Genomic DNA, 17,498 nt, shown 5'->3' with positions numbered 1-17,498 from the left:
CTTTTAAATCTGGGGGTCATTGAAGGAAAAAGCATGAGGAGCCCTTCCTGATAGGCTGATGATAGTTTACTTGTGTCCCTAATTGGTTCAGTGCAAGAAACAGAACCCAAAGCGTCACTCGGTACTCTCTAGTGATGCCTTGAAACCGTGCCCTCCAGGTAAAGTGCTGTGTAACACCTTGAATATATAAGACCCTGTACCCCACCTATAAAACCACAGGGGTCTCTTCACAGTCATGCAGATGTGTCTCGCTGGTCATGTTGCTGCAGTGTGCTGTACTAATATATAAATGGAAGGCTCACTGCTCCAGTGTAAGTGAAAGGCATTCTGCCACTGCACAGATGGAAGGCTCACTGCTCCAGTGTAAGTGAAAGGTATTCTGCCACTGATTGAAGGCTCACTGCTACAGTGTAAGTGAAAGACATTTTGCCACTGATGGAAGGCTCACTGCTCCAGTGTAAGTGAAAGGCATTCTGCCACTGCACAGATGGCAGGCTCACTGTTACTGCTACTGCACAGATGGATGGCTCACTGTTACAGTGTAAGTGAAAGGCATTCTCCCACGGCACAGATGGAAGGCTCACTGCTACAGTGTAAGTGAAAGGCATTCTCCCACTGCACATATGGAAGGCTCACTGCTACAGTGTAAGTGAAAGGCATTCTGCCACTGCACAGATGGAAGGCTCACTGCTTCAGTGTAAGTGAAAGGCATTCTGCCACTGTGAAAGGTATTCTGCCACCATGCCGCTGAAAACCTCATTGTCACAATGAGAGTGAAAGGCATTCTGCCACTGAACAGATGAAAGGCTCACTGCCACGATGGCAGTAAAAAGCTTTCTGACACAGTGAAGATGAAAGATTCGCTGTCACAAAGGGAGTGAAAGGATTCCTGTTACCGTGAAGAAAAAAGTCTGACAACCACAAAGTAAAAGCCATTCTGCCACTATACAGTACACATGCTATCTCGACCACAAACCAGTGCTTAATTTGTGCTCATTGTTTCCGGTCGGAACACCGGCACTTATTATCCTGCCTCAAGCATTTACTGCGAGCAAAGGACACAAATGGGAAAGACGGAGGAAGAGAAAAACGAAAAAGTGTCACAATGGAAAGCTGCAAGAGTGAGCTGAAGGGGCATGGGGTGGCTTTAAATGGATTTAAGAGGCCCGAGATGGCTTCAGGATTACACTGCCTCACTTGTCAGTGCTCGCACATTTAATTGCAGCAGCCGCGTGTTTAAGAGGAGGGCTTTGGGCACCGGCACGTTTTTATTTACAAATTAAGTACTGCCACTAACTCAGGCACAGTACTGCCTAAAGCTATGTATTTAAAGGAAAAACTCTCTACCACCAAGGCTGGTGAAAGGCTGTCCGTTTGAATGTAAGGAAAAGTTCTTCTGTCAGCATGCAGGTAAGAAGTTGTCTGTGATTCAGCAGCACACAGCGTCTGTACCTTTAACTCTGCAGGTGAAAGGCTATCTACCTGTAAGTAAGTCACCAAAAGTTAACCACTAGGAATGTGAAAGGCTCCTAGTATCAGATAAGGTGAGTTAAGTACTACTATTAAGCAGTGCTTTAAATGGGCCGGTACTGTCCGGTACGGAGTACCGGAACTTTTTCATTTTGAGAGGGGGAGTACCGGCACATCTCGAGAAAACCGTAATACTTTTAATTGGAGAGTACCGGCACTTCTCAGAAACAAGCAGGTACTCTGGTACAGAGTACCTGCACTTCTATTTTTCCATTTCAAGCACTGCTATTAAGTGAACTCTACAACCATGCAAGCAAACAGCTCTCGTGGCCATGCTGGGAAAGGTTCTAAACTGCCCTGTTTGTGTAACAAGCTCTGCTGCCCCGCAGTTGTAATACTGGTCTGACCTTGCAGGTGAAAGGCACTTTACCACTGTGTGAGTGAAACAAATTCTACTACCATGGAAATGAAAGACTCTCTCATGCCCGGTCAGGTGGAGCAGGCTCTGCTGCTGACAATGCAAGTGAAAGGCTCTAATCACTATGCAGGTGAAAGGTACTCTCCGACCTTGCAGGTTGCAGGGTCACCACGGCAACGCGGACGAAAGGCTCTAATCACCTTGCAGGTGAAAGGAACTCTAATGACAATGCGCGTGACAGGAACTCTACGACCTTGCAAGTGGAGGGTTCACGACGGCAACGCGGGTGAAAGGTTCTAATCACTATGCAAGTGAAAGGAACTCTTATCACAATGCACGTGTCAGGAACTCCACGATCTTGCAAGTGGAGGGTTCACGACGGCAACGCGGGTGAAAGGTTCTAATCACTGTGCAGGTGAAAGGAACTCTACGACCTTGCAGGTGGAGGGTTCACGACGGCAACGCGGGCGAAAGATTCTAATCGCTATGCACGTGAAAGGAACTGTAAGACCGTGCAGGTGGAAGGTTCACTGGGGCAACGCGTGTGAAAGGCACTAATCACTATGCATGTGAAAGGAACCTAACGACCTTGCAGGTGAGGGTTCACTACGGCAACGCGGATGAAAGGTTCTAATCACTATGCAGGTGAAAGGTTCTGATTACTATGCAGGTGAAAGGAACCTAACGACCTTGCAGGTGGAGGGTTCACTACGGCAATACGGGTGAAAGGCTCCAATCACTATGCAGGTGAAAGGTACTCTATGACCTTGCAGGTGGGAGGTTCATTGCGGTAATGCTGGTTAAAGGTTTTAATTGCTATGCACGTGAAAGGAACTCTACAACCTTTCAGGTGGAGGACTCACTACGGCAATGCGGGTGAAAGGTTGCAATCACTATGCACGTGACAGGAACTCTATAGCTTTGCAGGTGGGGGATCTAATCACTATGCACGTGACAGGAACTCTACGACCTTGCAGGTGGAGGGTTCACTACGGCAATGTGGGTGAAATGTTCTAATCACTATGCACGTGAAATGAACTCCACGACCTTGCAGGTGGAGGGTTCACTACGGCAATGCGGGTTAATGGGCCTCTTCCATATAGTGATCTCTGGCAGTTCATCAAAATTTGGTCAAAAGGTTTTCTTGTTTATGTGGTAAAAATATTTTGTAAGGGCGCGCATGCGCAACTCCGGCTACAGCAGAGTGGAAGGCCCATCAGATGGCACATTCAGCATTTATTGCCCAATTATAGCAAGCGCTGTGGGAAGCATTATTTCTGCCTCACAAAGGGAGAAGGCACGCGTCTGATGTTGTCTTTGTAAATTCCAGGGCACTGGGGCATAGAACGAGAAAACCTGGTTCACAGCTTTATGTAAAGACCCCAGGAACAGCAGGGGACTGAGGGGGTCATGGGCCCTAATGCAAGCGGAGAAAATGAGCCCCTAATCTTTTGGTTTGATAGTAAGAAAAAACATCTACATTGGAGGTGCAGTGAGCCCCTCAACCCCTGGACTCGGTGCACTGCACCTGTTGCACTGTTACGGCCGGTTTTTCTGGAGGCACTGTATTTGATAGACGTGTGCGGAGGAGCCTGGAAGCTCTTCCAACTCACAGCAGCCACCAGTCACATCTGGATTCCTGAGTATTCGATAAGAAATTCTGTGTTGCTTTGGCGTTTGTATTCTTAGGCAAGGCATAAGTCATAATAAAAAAAAGCAGGTGAGTGCCCCTGGTGGGACCAGGGCACCCAAAACAAAAGTATAATGCTTGTGGCGCAAGGCTACATAGCAACAGAATCATCCAAAGGCAAAGGTGTCCCCCAGAAGTCACTGGGGCTGTCTAATTTGAATATTAAGCACATAGTGGCCAATAGGGCAGGAGCACAGTGGCACGAACATGGTTGTGTTGGTGGCTACTCTGGACAGGGTGGGCCCTCTTTACATCCCAAGTGGCCCTTGTTATAAAATGTTTACCTTCACTCTAAGGTCCTCTTTATGACCCTGGCGGTCTTCTGACCACGAGGGCCACGAGGGCCACGGTGGCGGTCTGACCGCCGACGGGCTTGGTGGTGAAGACCGCCACATTATGAGTGTGGCGGGTTGGCCTCTGCCAACCCGCCACATCCCCGCCTGGGCAGTTGGACCCGCTGGGCCAGAGATTAGCATCTCCGACCCGGCGGTCCAATAAAGACTGCTGGTGGTATTAGGAGTCGGCTTTCCACCTGGGTTTATGCGATGGTAGCACTGCCAGAAAACCCTGGCGGAAAGACTACTGGTGACAGGAAATTTCTTTCCTGTCACCGCCAGATGACTTCCCCCTCCCACCCCCCCTGCAAGCCCAATACTCCTCAGCCCCACTTCCATAACAGAACCCTCACCCCCTACCAGAACAGCGCTCCCCCACCAGTACAGCGCCTCCCTCCCCCCTACCAGTACAGCACCCCCCCTCCCCACATAGATGCACACAGACACCCACACACACCCCGCCTACTCATTCACCAACACTTACATACACGCAGTCACTCACAAGCATCCATACACGCATTCACTTACAAGTACCCATACAAACATTCACTTACAGGCATCCATACACGCATTCACTTACAAGCATCCATACACGCATTCACTTACAAGCATCCATACACGCACTCACTTCAACAGTCATACACGCATTCACTTACAGTCATCCATACACTGACTCACTTCAACAATCATACACGCATTCACTTACAGGCATCCATACACGCACTCACTTCAACAGTCATGCACGCATTCACACACCCATGCACGCATGCATACACACTGACATTCACACACGGAGACAACACCCCCACCCTCCCACCCCTCTCACCTGTCGGACGATCGACTTACTTTGTCTGGCGAGGAGGTCGTCCGGCAGGGAACGGGAACAGGCGCTTCCACCACCAGCAGCGCCTCACCAACAGGACACCACCAGGCCGTATGACAGATCATAATATGTCTGGTGGAATCCTTCTGGGGGGGCGGGGCCAATGGTGGAACTACCTATGCGCCTCCGACCGCCAGCACGACTACTGGAGGATTTCCTCCCAAAATGTGGTGGAAATCCTACAGTACTTGTAATATGGTAGTCAGAAGACCATCAGCACTGGCGGTCTTCTGGCACCCGCAGCTTTTGTAAAAAGACCGCCAACGCCGTAATGAGTGCCTAAGTCTCCTTGGGGTTCTAGGCATCCACTCGGAATACTTCCATGAGCATTTCAAGCAGTTTTAGAGCTGGTTCTTTTGCACAAAGTTCTGGAGAGTGGGGACCCCTGTTAGTTGGACCTAAATCTGCAGTGGCAGCACTGTAAAGGTAGAAATAACACTCACATGATATTCAATCTAATGCTGGATTGATAATGTTGAGGGTTGATAATGCAAGTTTATGTATTCCAGTCAATAGTAATGAATGTGCTACTACACCTCTTGGTTTCGGTGGTGGTGCAATGGTGGATTATAGCACATTTCTGCTTTTACTATTGTGTTGACACCCGTATAAAGTTGGTAAGCGTGCCTTATTGATATTGATACCCATTTATATTCTGAATTGGAATTTATTATAGACGGGGGACTGATTTGTGGGATCAAAACTTTCTGTGGGTGTGAACTGTTCTGTCAAAGCTCCCCGAGTAGGCTTTGGACTTCTCTGCTTCCGTATCTTAAGACACTCAAGTGCTACAGTAGAGTACTTGGTTCTCATTAAAGATAAATTTGTGGATTTATTATTTGTGAGAACCTCAAACCTTCTCAAATAATAGCTGAATTTCTTACAAATACCAAAATGAAGATATAAAAAATAATTAATTCAAATTGAAGAAGTTATCAAGAATAATTTTCATTTACAGATCCTTTCAAGTACACTGGTGCTAACCCTAAAGATATCCTATCACTAACCCTAATTCAACCGCTAACCCTAAAGTTACCATTGTGTACAGTAACCAGAACTTTCATTGTACTTTTTCCCCCCTTTTTATTAATGCTGAATTTCCATTCGGGTTAAAAGTATTGTCAATGCATTTTTTTAATTATTTTCCTAAAGTAGAAAAGGGTTGTTTATCTTTTTTCACTTTAATTTTTGTTATTTCTATGTTTCTTCTTGGTTGTGGCATAAACCCTGACACAGAAGTTAATACTGTGGGTGTGCTATTTTTAACCACTGTAAATAACTGACTCTGCTATTACCCATTGTAATAATGCTCTCCCTTGGAAGGATGAAAAGCAGAGCTTGCGACTTTGGAATTTAAAGTCTTAGCCTTCGGCCAAAACACAGATCTCAGCAGTGAGGGCTTAACTTAGGAGCCTTCTTGGTAGTCATGAGTCCCAAATAATGACTTAATAAGAAAAACATCCCCGTATAATATAATCTCCATGTACATCAGATAAAGGCATCCTACTTTAAATCGTCAAATAAAACTAAAAGTAAAGAAATATATAAACTTGCAAGAGGCCAACTTGCCAATGTGTGCCAGTTTGCGGTTGGTGCTCTGAAGATGGGTTTGCCTGATCCTATAATTTACAAACAGCATGACCTCTTTCCACTCAGAGTTCAAAATGTTTATTCCATCGGTGACACCAAAGACCAATCAAAGGAGGACTGAGTAGCTTAGGCTGACTGTTCAGCCTTTTTCATGAGGCTTGAACAGTCAGCCGAAACGTGTCAGTCCTCCTTTGATTGGTGCATGGTGTCACCGATGGGCTAAAAATCTGAAAATCTACTCCCTGAGTGCCGGCTTTCCTTTCGAGGGATCATTCGAGTGGAAAGAGTTCATGCTATAAGTAAAGGAATGCCTCCATGAGGTGCAAGTTAATGTGTACGTGAAAAACAGCTCCCCAGATCTTTGCATTAAAATCTTATTTCTTGGATGTTTGCTGTCGTGGTCCTGCTTCAGTAGTAACAGTCCTGCCCATACTGCGTGGCCAAGTCCCCTCCGGATGGGAACAGATGCAAACCCAGACCAGTTTCAACTTACTTAGGTCTCATCAGTGAGGTATAGTTTACGTCTTGCGGCACTGTAAGCCTCGGTGCCACATCTGGCATACCAGTTTGCACAAAAACAAAAAGGTGAAGGGAGAATTACTGACAACACCAGACCTATCGCCTTTGCCATTCTTGTTTTGTTTCTGTTCCTTTCGTAAGAGGCGCAAAAAAGCCCCTGCTCTAACACCGCAGCTTTATTTTTTTTGCTTCATCGCTGTTGCGCCACGAGTCGCGCAGTCTCTTACGTCCACTAAAAACCCTTCTGAGTTTTATCGCCCGTAAATAAGAAGCTGAAACACTGAGTCAAGCTATTTGGAAATAACCTCAATTTGCATAGACTTGCTGCATGCAGCGCTCAGTGTTTGGCCTCAAAACATCATCCGGGTAAAATATTAATGCATGATGAGGGGGAGAAGGAGAAGTAACAGGAAAGGCGTTCAGTCCCACTTGTACTTAAACAGATTCTGCTTACAGTCCAAAACTGTGGGTGATTGTAAGTAATTAAACAAATACAAGAGCAACCCAGAATGTCTACATGAACCTGGGTATAATTATCACAAAATACATATCAACGTGAAACTCATTTATAATCAATTTAAATATTATAGCAGAAAAATCTTGCTACTGGTTAACTCATGCAAAACATTCTTAAATGAAGATGAAAATCACCTGTCTAGAGTCTTTAAAAAAAACCTCACTGAATCCAGAACCAACACATCTGTGAAAAACGTGTTTTTAATGCTTTGAAAGCTGCATCCGCATATAGTGGTGAATCAGTTTTATAATCATACTTTAGGGAAATAAACAAAGATTGATAGTTGAAACAAGTGATCCCCAAGTGAGTTAAGAGACACCACACCATAAAGCAATAAATAAATCGCGTACAGTTCTGTAATCTTTGGTGTATCTCACAAAGACAGCCTCTTAGTAAGTTATAAAGTATGCTTTTCTGCCATAATATTTAAATTGATTATAAATGAGTTTCACTTGGCTATGTATTTTGTGATGATTGTAAGTAATGGCCTGTAAGGCTTGCTTCTCCTCAGTTGGTCTTCATCAGAAGAATTTCCCCAATTTATTATTCCTTATTTCTGCTTATATATTTCAGTAATTGTTTGTTATCTTTTATGTTTAATGATCATTGTCCTGTCTGTTCTTTGCAAAATTGTTTACCTAGGTTATTTTGTTTGTTTTCTTAATATATGTTGTCTTTATTTTGTATGTCTTATTGTTGAATGCACCTAGAAGCTAAGCTTCACACACTTTATGAATAATAAATATTAAATAGCACTATGTACAAACACTTAAAGGATTTCTGGGAACCCTCTGCAATGATCTCGCCCAAGTTAGTTTGATAAATGTAGCCATTTTTTCCAAGCTGGTTTGTGCAGGAAATATAATGGGCACACAGTGGGTATTCACCGGTGCTGAAATTGAAGTTGCCTCATGCAATGATAAATTAATTGGCTTTCCTGGGGCTAGTCCACAGGCGGTGTGGTTAATACTCTGCATTATGTTCCCTCTAGGTGCGTAAGATCATGGACCAAGTTCAAAGCAAAGGCGAGGAGGCCTCAGAGTACTTCATCTACATCCTGGAGAAGGTGCCAGACGCCTACTTCGATCTACAACCCTGGCTGAAAGAAATCGGATACCACCCTTCCCCGCAGATGCAGAACAAGTCAGTGGTGAACACAGACCCTGGTAAGTACATATGGTCAAAATCAAACTTACAAATTACTTTTTTTGTATTTTACTTCATTTCAGCTCCAAGTTAAAACAAAAATTGAATGGTCCCATTGTTACAATATCTAACATTCAAAATGTACAGGTACATGAAATTACTTAACATATCCTTGAAGGAAAGTGGGAGTAAATGCAAAAACAAGTCTCTGATCTCTGATCACTGGAATAAAGCTGATGCTGTTGCCACACTCCTAAATAAACAATTCAAAAACACTGTTTCGACACATCTATTTCTATTTAAATCTAAATTTGCGGTAGTTACATGATCACAGGTGGCAGTCATGCAATAATAAGAAAAGTGTTATTTTAGCTAATGACCCAGGATTCTTTAAATGAGGGCCTCCACTTTATATATTGTTTTGAACTGAGGGCAGTCTGCACCCATGTATCAGCCTGTACTTTTCCATGTTCTCAGAATTGTGAATGTAATTCCAAAATCCTTATGGTCTTGGTATTTGCACGAAGGATAATATTCTATTACAGAGGATGGCATATATACTGGGTGTAGAAAATATTTCCTATTCGTAGTTCTGAATTTGAAAATGCAGCATATCATGCAGAGCCAGTATTTAATTCTCAAATTCCGCCCGTTTTCACTGTTTTCAGCCATTTCCTTCCATTACATTTTTTTTAGGTTTGTCCTGCCGAGATCTGTCGGGGGAAACAGTTGGAGCCCGACAATATCACAAAATTCTGAATTCTGATACCTGATTCACCCTAGTCCTTAATAGAGGTCTCTGAGTCAAAAAAGAGGTTCAATTCACCTGAAATTCCAAAGAAGTTCTGAAGAGTCTGAAAGGTAGCACAAAGATGCCACAAAAAAAAAAAAAAACTTTGACCCTGTAGTTGATTATGTACTGGCATCTAGCTACTGACACAATGCACCAATCAATTCGAAATTTGATGCACTCATTGAGAATTGTAACTAACAACTTTCACAAAGCAATAGACAACTTGAACTCCTGAGATTCTGTTGTCCCAGTAGCTGACACGAGCTTCTATATTTTTAATATTTCTCTCTCTCTCTCTCTTTCTGTCTCCCATATCGCATTCCTTTCCCATACTCTGACCTTTATTCCTTCAGCCTCACCCCTTCCAGTTCTATAAGTAAACAACATTTTATCTCTATGTAAATAAAAATTGCATTTTTTCAAAATTGATCAACGATTTTGTACTTTCACTCCTAATTGCACAGTTTTGATGTACCTTTTGCACATTTAAGTCAAAGGTGAAATACGCTGTAATATTAAAGTTTACAGTGTGTCCTAAATGATGCGTTGACATCCAACTCTCACCCTACACTAAATCATTTAAGATTTACAGTGCAACCATCCTGAAAGCAAAGAAGAGTTAATGTGAAGCTCAGCTCTACTCTGCAACTATCCTCTCCAGAGAACTTTTCCAGATCAACTCAGAATTCCAAAGCCCTGCATCCTACAATGACAAGGTTACCTGTCCTAGCATGTCTATGATTCTTTATCCATCATCTTAAGAAAGCTTAGACTCCTGAAACCCAGTTCACGGATTATATGGATGGCTTGGACCTCTGTTTATGTTTTTCCCTAATGATCCACTTCTTCTGCCTCCTAAAGTCTTCTAACCCACAGTCTGAATCTGAACACCTAGACCTTGCCTCAACTCGTAGTTTCCCTTTGACTTTCTAGAGCGTGAGGAGCCTGCCGGCATCTCTCAGAATACACTAAACCTTCAACCAGCTGGCCGATTATCAAGTTGGAATGAATATTTATTTATTGCCACCTGGGACGAGCTGAAGAATAAACTTGGTGGAAATGAACATTTTTAATACGTTTTGATAAAAACCTCCCAAAGACATCGGAAAAACATATAAACATATAAAAATGTTTTATGTCCAATATGATACAAATTGAAATCCCCATAAGAAATTAGAGGAAAAAAACATATTCATATATTTAGTGCAGTCCTAAAAATTGTAAAAAATTATGAACCATATAATAGATTGTAATTGTTGGAGTAGTGCAAATAAATGTATGTGCATACTTCTTTCTAAAGACACATATTTGTTTTCTAAATTCATAAAGGGCCTATTGCTATGAAAACATTAAAACAATACTTACAGTATGTTCTATACTTGTGTGAGCAGCTACGATCAGTTGCTTTGTTACCATAACATTTACCCGAGTTAGATTGACGGTCAAAGTTCTTTTTGCCTAATCTATTAACATTGTCAGGTAGCATTGCTTACAATAGGGAATCCCCGAATAACCAACCAGGATCAAACTACTTACAAATTGATAATGCTTCATGTCCAAGTAATTATTTAATTCACATGCCATGACCGCAGAGTGTTTTGCACTTGGTTAATATTCCACGGTGACATTAAATCCTCAAAAAGCAGGTTTCAGCTTTTCAGTGCAAAATCAAGATTCTGACCAACTCGAGTTAGGCTAGCAAGTAAGACACAGGTCTAGTTTTGCCTATTCTTCAATAGTGTTAGCAGAATTTTAATTTAGACAAAATTTGCAACAGATGACTACAGAATGAGCTTGCGCCTTGAAGCTTCTCATACATAATTCATGCCTCAGTTCTTCTATAGAAAGGCTGATCCTTGTAGAACTTGAAGATGTCTGTATCCTTCCCTCTGCTTGGTTCAGAATGACAGCTGTTGAGCTGGTAAGACTTATAATATACAAAAGTTTTGGAGGTATCTTAGATCTGGAAAGATTAAGGGTTGCATCAAGATATTTCCTAACTGTTCCAACCCCCATAGCATGAGATACAACTCCAAGATGCCTTAAATGAGGGTTCTCTGTCAGTATCATCACCAAGTAAACATATCTTTTCACTTTTTGAAGGAGTTTGACAATATCTTCCAGCAAAACGTTGTACTTTTTTGATGGTCGGCAAAAACCATTGTCTTAGTCTTGAAGGTGTTGATTTTCAAGAATTATTATTAGAATAATTAAAAGGCATTTGCAGGCCGCATTGCGGACCAACTGAGGATTGATCAGGAAAGTTGACATTACCTGAGTAATATGTAAAGTTGTGTACCACCTGTAACTGGGAGTAACATTTCAGAACAGTTCAGGAAGTTTGTGTGTGTGTGTATAATGAGAAAACCCAGGGTGCCAGAGCACACTCTTGTTTTAGACCAGTACTCTCGGACAGACTGACATCAAAACCTCGCAAAATTTGGCACCATTTTACAGAATGTAGTACTGTTAGAATCTGAAGTAAATCACTGTTATGTTACGCAGATTTGTGTAGTGCACTATCTCCTGGGAGGGTATCTAGCCACTGAGTAGGTGAGTCTAGCCACACCTAGGGCCTAGTTGGGCTTGTCAGGAAACAAGGTCTCCAGCTTCTTGTGGAATCCAAGGAGTGAGGTGGATGCTCTCATGTGCAGCGGCAGGTCGTTCCACACTTTAGGAGCAAAGTAGGAGAAGGCTTGATCACCGGATCTGGTTTTCCTTATGCATGGGATCTGTGCAGGTAGAAGGACTCCTGACGAGCGGAGGTGTCTGGGAGGTCATTATGGATTACAGATGGGAAGATCCACTTGCACAAGTCATAATGTCAGTCTGTCCCACAAACCCCCGCAGGTTGATGGGATTGGAGCAGCAGCCCTCTTCCACCTTGACCAGTCTGCAGATATTTACATTATCCTGCACACTCCTTCTCTGTCCCAGCGATATCCATGACTAGAATAGAATGTGTCCTGGGCATCTCCTTTTCACCTTTTGTGTCTTCCTCTTCTCTTTGGAATCTCTCGAAGATTTACTATTGTACTTACCCTGTTCAAAGTGTTCCTCCAATACCTGCCCTCTGTGAGTCAGTCACTGGGCTTCACTTGATATAGCTACGCTGATGACAAACACTGCTCAAATTCAGTTTTTTACGCTAATACTCCGTCTCCTTGTGATAATCAAATGGATGATCGAGATTCAACTAAACCTAAATGCCACCTACGCACAAAATTGGCATGCTAATGAGTGACCCACATCTTCTTACCTTCATCTTTGCTAAGTCACCTTGGATGCTCGACGTTCATTGGTGATACTGAGACATTCTGTGATCAGACCTTCTTTCCATAAAATTGGTCTTCTCAGGTTGATCTTAACCTTCCCCAGGTTTCTTTTTTGAATACAAGATACTCTTATACAGGTACTTTATTCTAACCTTAATTGTAACTGGCTTTTGACTTTGCTATGATTTAATGTACAGTGTGCTGACAATTGCAAGTTAAGTGCACTGTATAGAAATACATAAACTAAAATAAAATGTTCTTGCGATATATTGTGCTGCTTTTCTCATGTAGGTGCTCCAGAATACGTTAATTGCAGACTACAGCGGTTACGAACCTGCTGCAAGACATTCTCCATCTCTGTCCATCAGACCACATGCACCTTCCTTGTGGTCCAATGGTTGATGGTAGCAAGCAGAGTCTCCTTTAAGCCATTCTGTGTTGTTCGCCACACTCACCATGGTGTTAGACCTATATGCCTTCCAACGATACTATGCTGCTGTTGCCGTATACTGAGACTTTTCTGCAGGACCCAGTGCCCGATGGAGATTCCTAACATCCAGCAATCTAACCCAGGAGGCTCACCATTGTCTGTCTGGAGTGCAAATCTTTGGACCACTCTGCGGTGCGAATTGTCTTGCATGAATGTTGCATCAGTTTAGTAGCAGCATGATTGGAGCACATCTGTGACCCTCTGGCATGACCAATAATTCTTTGCATTTACTGAACCAACACAATTTACAACCCTGTGGCAAACAATTCATTGCATTTAGGTAACAGTGCACCCACACACTTTGCACCCCATACTTCTGTGTCTTCTCAATCATTTCTCAGACGAAGCAGCATCACCATGAGCCCAAACCTGCAGGATCCATGATCTAGATGAGTGACGAGGACTGCAAATATAAAAGTTTTTAAAGTTTGTGTCTGCAGTGTCTTGGCATAACGTGGGAGAGTATGTTGATGTTACAATAACACTACACACAAAAAAAAAGAACAACAAAGAGAACCCTTAAAAATACTTCAATTAAATTTACACTTAGGAGTTTATGTACACTTGGAGAACACATAAATTGGCACATTTTAACTCTCTGCCAACCGTGGTTGAGTGTAATACAAATTACATACTGTGAGACCTTTTACAACATCAGTTGGTTGGTGGAGGTTGATGAAATATGTGGCTTTGTTCAAACTTGCCAGCATCATAACTGGAGTACTGTATGGGGCAACAAGAAATGAACTGCCCTGATGGAGTGAGCAACACCCTGCCACCCAATACGTGCAAACTGGTTGCAGTCCTTGCGGCCCTGAGCTGAAGAGACGCGAGCCTGACACTGCCGTGTGGACTACTCTTCGTTCCCTCTTCAGGATAACGTGGTGAAATAGATTGTGATTTCCGCAGTGCTGCTGGGCAGTTTGTAAGCAGATGACGGGAGACGTGCATGGTGGCATTTGAACTTTCAAACTTCCCCTAAAATGTGACTCAAAAGCTTAACGTTCAGATGCAAGCGACCCAGACTTCCTGAGGTGGCTAAACAATTACTCATCTCGGTCACTTTGAAAAACAAATATTATGCTGAGGTAAAGGTGGACTTGTGACACCGCCTGAAGCGATTGTGAAAGGTTTACAATGCAAACTCTTCCATTGATTCAGTCTGGAATGAATACAGAAAGCTACATCACTGATATGCTCTGGTCTGTCACACAACAGAAAAAATCATGTACATGTTCTATGTGGGTCAAGTAATGAGTTAAAAGAAGACGCGCTGCTTGGTCCTCTTGTCTGTCAGTGGGGGGTGTCAGCAAGGAGTGGCCAGGGTTGTTTTTTGCAATGTTGTTACTTCCAAACCCATTGCCGTGGGCGTCCGCAGAATATTTTCAGGGAGGGCACCCGCCGTGACCCGTCTGCCGCGGTCCACGGTGTTGCAGACTGTTTTTGCCGTGTGCCGCAGCTGTACTAGTGCAGGCAGCGTAACACTACAGCAACAGTAGTGTTACGCTGCACTGTGATCCTGCACACCAGGCTGTACCTAAATCCGAGGGGGGGCAAGCACCCCCCCCACACACCCATTCCCATTGCTATACATTTCAAACCATGAGCTTTGTACCTAAAGTTATGCAGCAATGCACAGTCAACGTACGAGTCAGGGTTAACTAAGTTATGAGAAAAGAAAGGGAAAACAGTACAGCACAATAAAGCTCATTATTACTCTGTTTTGTCTTTTTAACATGAATGAACGTGCTCCAGGCAAATGGGTCACACCCGTAATACCAATTTAAGGCCTGAAAGCAGCAATCTGAGAGGTTCAAAGTTCAAGATTTTTATTAATGATTAGACACTTGTGTTTAAAACAATGATTCACATAAAAGTACTTAAAATGACCCATCCCCCACCCCCTATCACATCCATTTCTCACAGCCTATTGTTATGCTCCCAGAAAGACACCATGACATTGGTCTTACAAGGAGTTAACAAATGATATAAGTATATTTGCCCTCAGCCTTTACACTTGTCACCTTTGTCCCAACATGCCTTGAAGCTGCAGTTAGTGCCATATTATCCCAAACATATTTTTAAAATTTTTCCTAAGGCACATGCTACAGCTAAAGATTCCATATTTACCACAAGTGCTTCATTTCAGTGTTTGATATTATATTATATTTGATAAAAAGAGGTTTTAGGACCAGACAGTGAGCCTTATAAAAATAAAGGCAATCTAGTAATAAATGAACATTACAATTCTGAAACCTTAACCCACACCTGCAATTATTCTCAGTATCCAAAAGTGCATCAAAAGTTTCAGGCATTTGGTACCAGAAATTCAGTGCAACCCAAAATGTTTATAGTAATTGCCGGGGCCGAGCATATGGGAGTGTAACCCTCTTAACTGGGTGTTCAAAGGACATTAAATAGGAAACTAGGATTGCAACCACAGGCAATGGACAATGCTGTGAGGTGGGAGTACCATCAAAGGAGGCCTGTCAAAGGGCAGGGAGGTTTGGTTTTGGTTTTGGTTCTTGTAGTAGGACCTTTTGAAACTGAGCCAGTAATGATGGATCCTTGTTTGGACAGGACTAAGGCAACCTGTGACTAACCTCTGGCCTGCAGGTCCTTCCTATATTCTGAGATGGATATAGCTGGCTAAGAAGAATCCAGTACTGATAGCTGTGTGGCGAAAGAGGTAAAAGCTTTTATACAGATGACAGCAAACGCCACAAAACACCTTGATCTGGTGTAGCTCACTAAAGCAAATGAAAGAACGCCTTATGGTATCCTTTGGGGCAGGAGGAACAACAAATCTCAGCAATTCAGATAAACAATACCATTGAAAGAATTAAAATGTAAGGTCCAAATCACTTTCATAAAAAGGAAAGATCCTACAACACCTCCCATGTACTTTAAATTTCAGGTATGAGGTAGCTGCTTTTCAGTACAAACATGGGAATAGCTGTCTAAAATACAATCATTTTCAATTAAGAAGGGCCATAAAGTCCTAGCTTTTCCTATAATCAAGACTCCATCCCTCAAAAGGCAAGACCTCGGAACGGTTTGTATATGCTGCTCGCGAACATATGCTCATACTTTTTTTTTTGCTGTCTGCCACATGTGTAGAACGTGGTGAAACACTACTTTAAGTTTGGAGCACATTCTGTGGGCATCACGCAGGACACATTTTTGTCTCCTTCAGGCAGTGATTTCCATAATATAGTTTTGAAACCAGAAGACCATAACATCCAGGACCCCACACTGGTTAAAGATGATGTGGTTATCATCGTTTTAAGTATAAGCATCTAACCCAGATACTTGAGATAAAAAGCTAAGGAAGTAACATATGCATTGACGAGCACAAGACTAAAGAAAGCTGGAATATGCGCTGAGGGTTAGAGCTGCCGGTGATAGCTTAGGGTGTCTTAGACAAACTGGTAAAATCCATTTTGTGGCTGTTTTGTGGTGGCCAAATGAATGTAGCCAAAAGAGCAAGAAGGTGTCAAGTGGCTTTTACAATTCAAAAAGAGATTAAATCAGTGACTCTATACAGAGGAGTATTACCAACATAGTGAGAAAAACAGATTCCATCCCATGAGCCAGGCATATTCTTCCACGTGTAGAGGTGACAGCTTAAGGTTGAGAGGAGACCTGCTTCCTCATAGTCTTCTCCAACCTCAAGAAAGTAGAAATGTAGGCAGTTAGATAGTAACAACCAAAGAATTAAAAAGTAACCTATGAAACCACAGTAAACAGAGCCCTTGGAGAGATAAGAGTTGAGGATATGACAGAAAGAAGGGGGCAACACTTAAGATGCTTTTAAATGATGCTTTACAGGAAAAGGATTTAGCTAAGATTGTTCTTTCAAATAGGCAATGGTGGGCTTCACAACAATCTCGTAAAAAGGACTTGGAATGTTGAGCTCTCCATTGAAGACAATGGAGTAGCTCGGTTCTCCTAATGGCTGGTAAAAGCCCTAAGCCACAACATTCCAATGTTTGTCGTGCACAGCAACAGCTGTAAGCAAAGGCCTCACATAGCTCTAGAGGATTTCAACCCCCTCGGACTCCTTGAGGCCTTTATTTTACTAATTAGAACATTCTGCCCTGGTGGGGCAGAATGTTCTAATACCTTTACAGCCTGCTGTTGCTGGGCTATACCAGCCATTAAAGGCATGCCCCCTTGTTAAAGGCCCTCACCTTTGGCTCAGGCCTTTAAAACTTGAGCGTGCCTTTAATGGCCAGAATAGCCTGCTACAGTGGGCTATAAAGCTATAGTAAAAATATTCAGATAATGGTCAGGGCAGTCAGCCACTGGGCAGGAGGGAAATTCCCAAGGAGAAGGAAAAGGGTGCAAGCACAATGCAGCTTTCATCACA

At 42.9% G+C, this 17,498-nt stretch overlaps 1 protein-coding gene across 2 annotated transcripts in view; it reads left to right on the top strand.

Moving 5' to 3' along the window:
• Window positions 1-17,498, top strand: part of NOD1 (nucleotide binding oligomerization domain containing 1) — a 270,155-nt gene that overhangs the window by 153,613 nt on the left and 99,044 nt on the right. For both annotated transcript variants that reach the window (XM_069211945.1, XM_069211943.1), the window contains exon 3: window positions 8,414-8,588. In XM_069211945.1, coding sequence (XP_069068046.1) covers window positions 8,414-8,588 — 175 coding nt within the window. The remainder of the gene's footprint in view (window positions 1-8,413; window positions 8,589-17,498) is intronic.

Source organism: Pleurodeles waltl, chromosome 10, assembly GCF_031143425.1.
Source record: "Pleurodeles waltl isolate 20211129_DDA chromosome 10, aPleWal1.hap1.20221129, whole genome shotgun sequence".
In the NCBI taxonomy this organism is placed as follows: domain Eukaryota; kingdom Metazoa; phylum Chordata; class Amphibia; order Caudata; family Salamandridae; genus Pleurodeles; species Pleurodeles waltl.
Note: the sequence above shows the minus strand (reverse complement) of the source record. Positions and strands in the feature narration are given on the sequence as shown.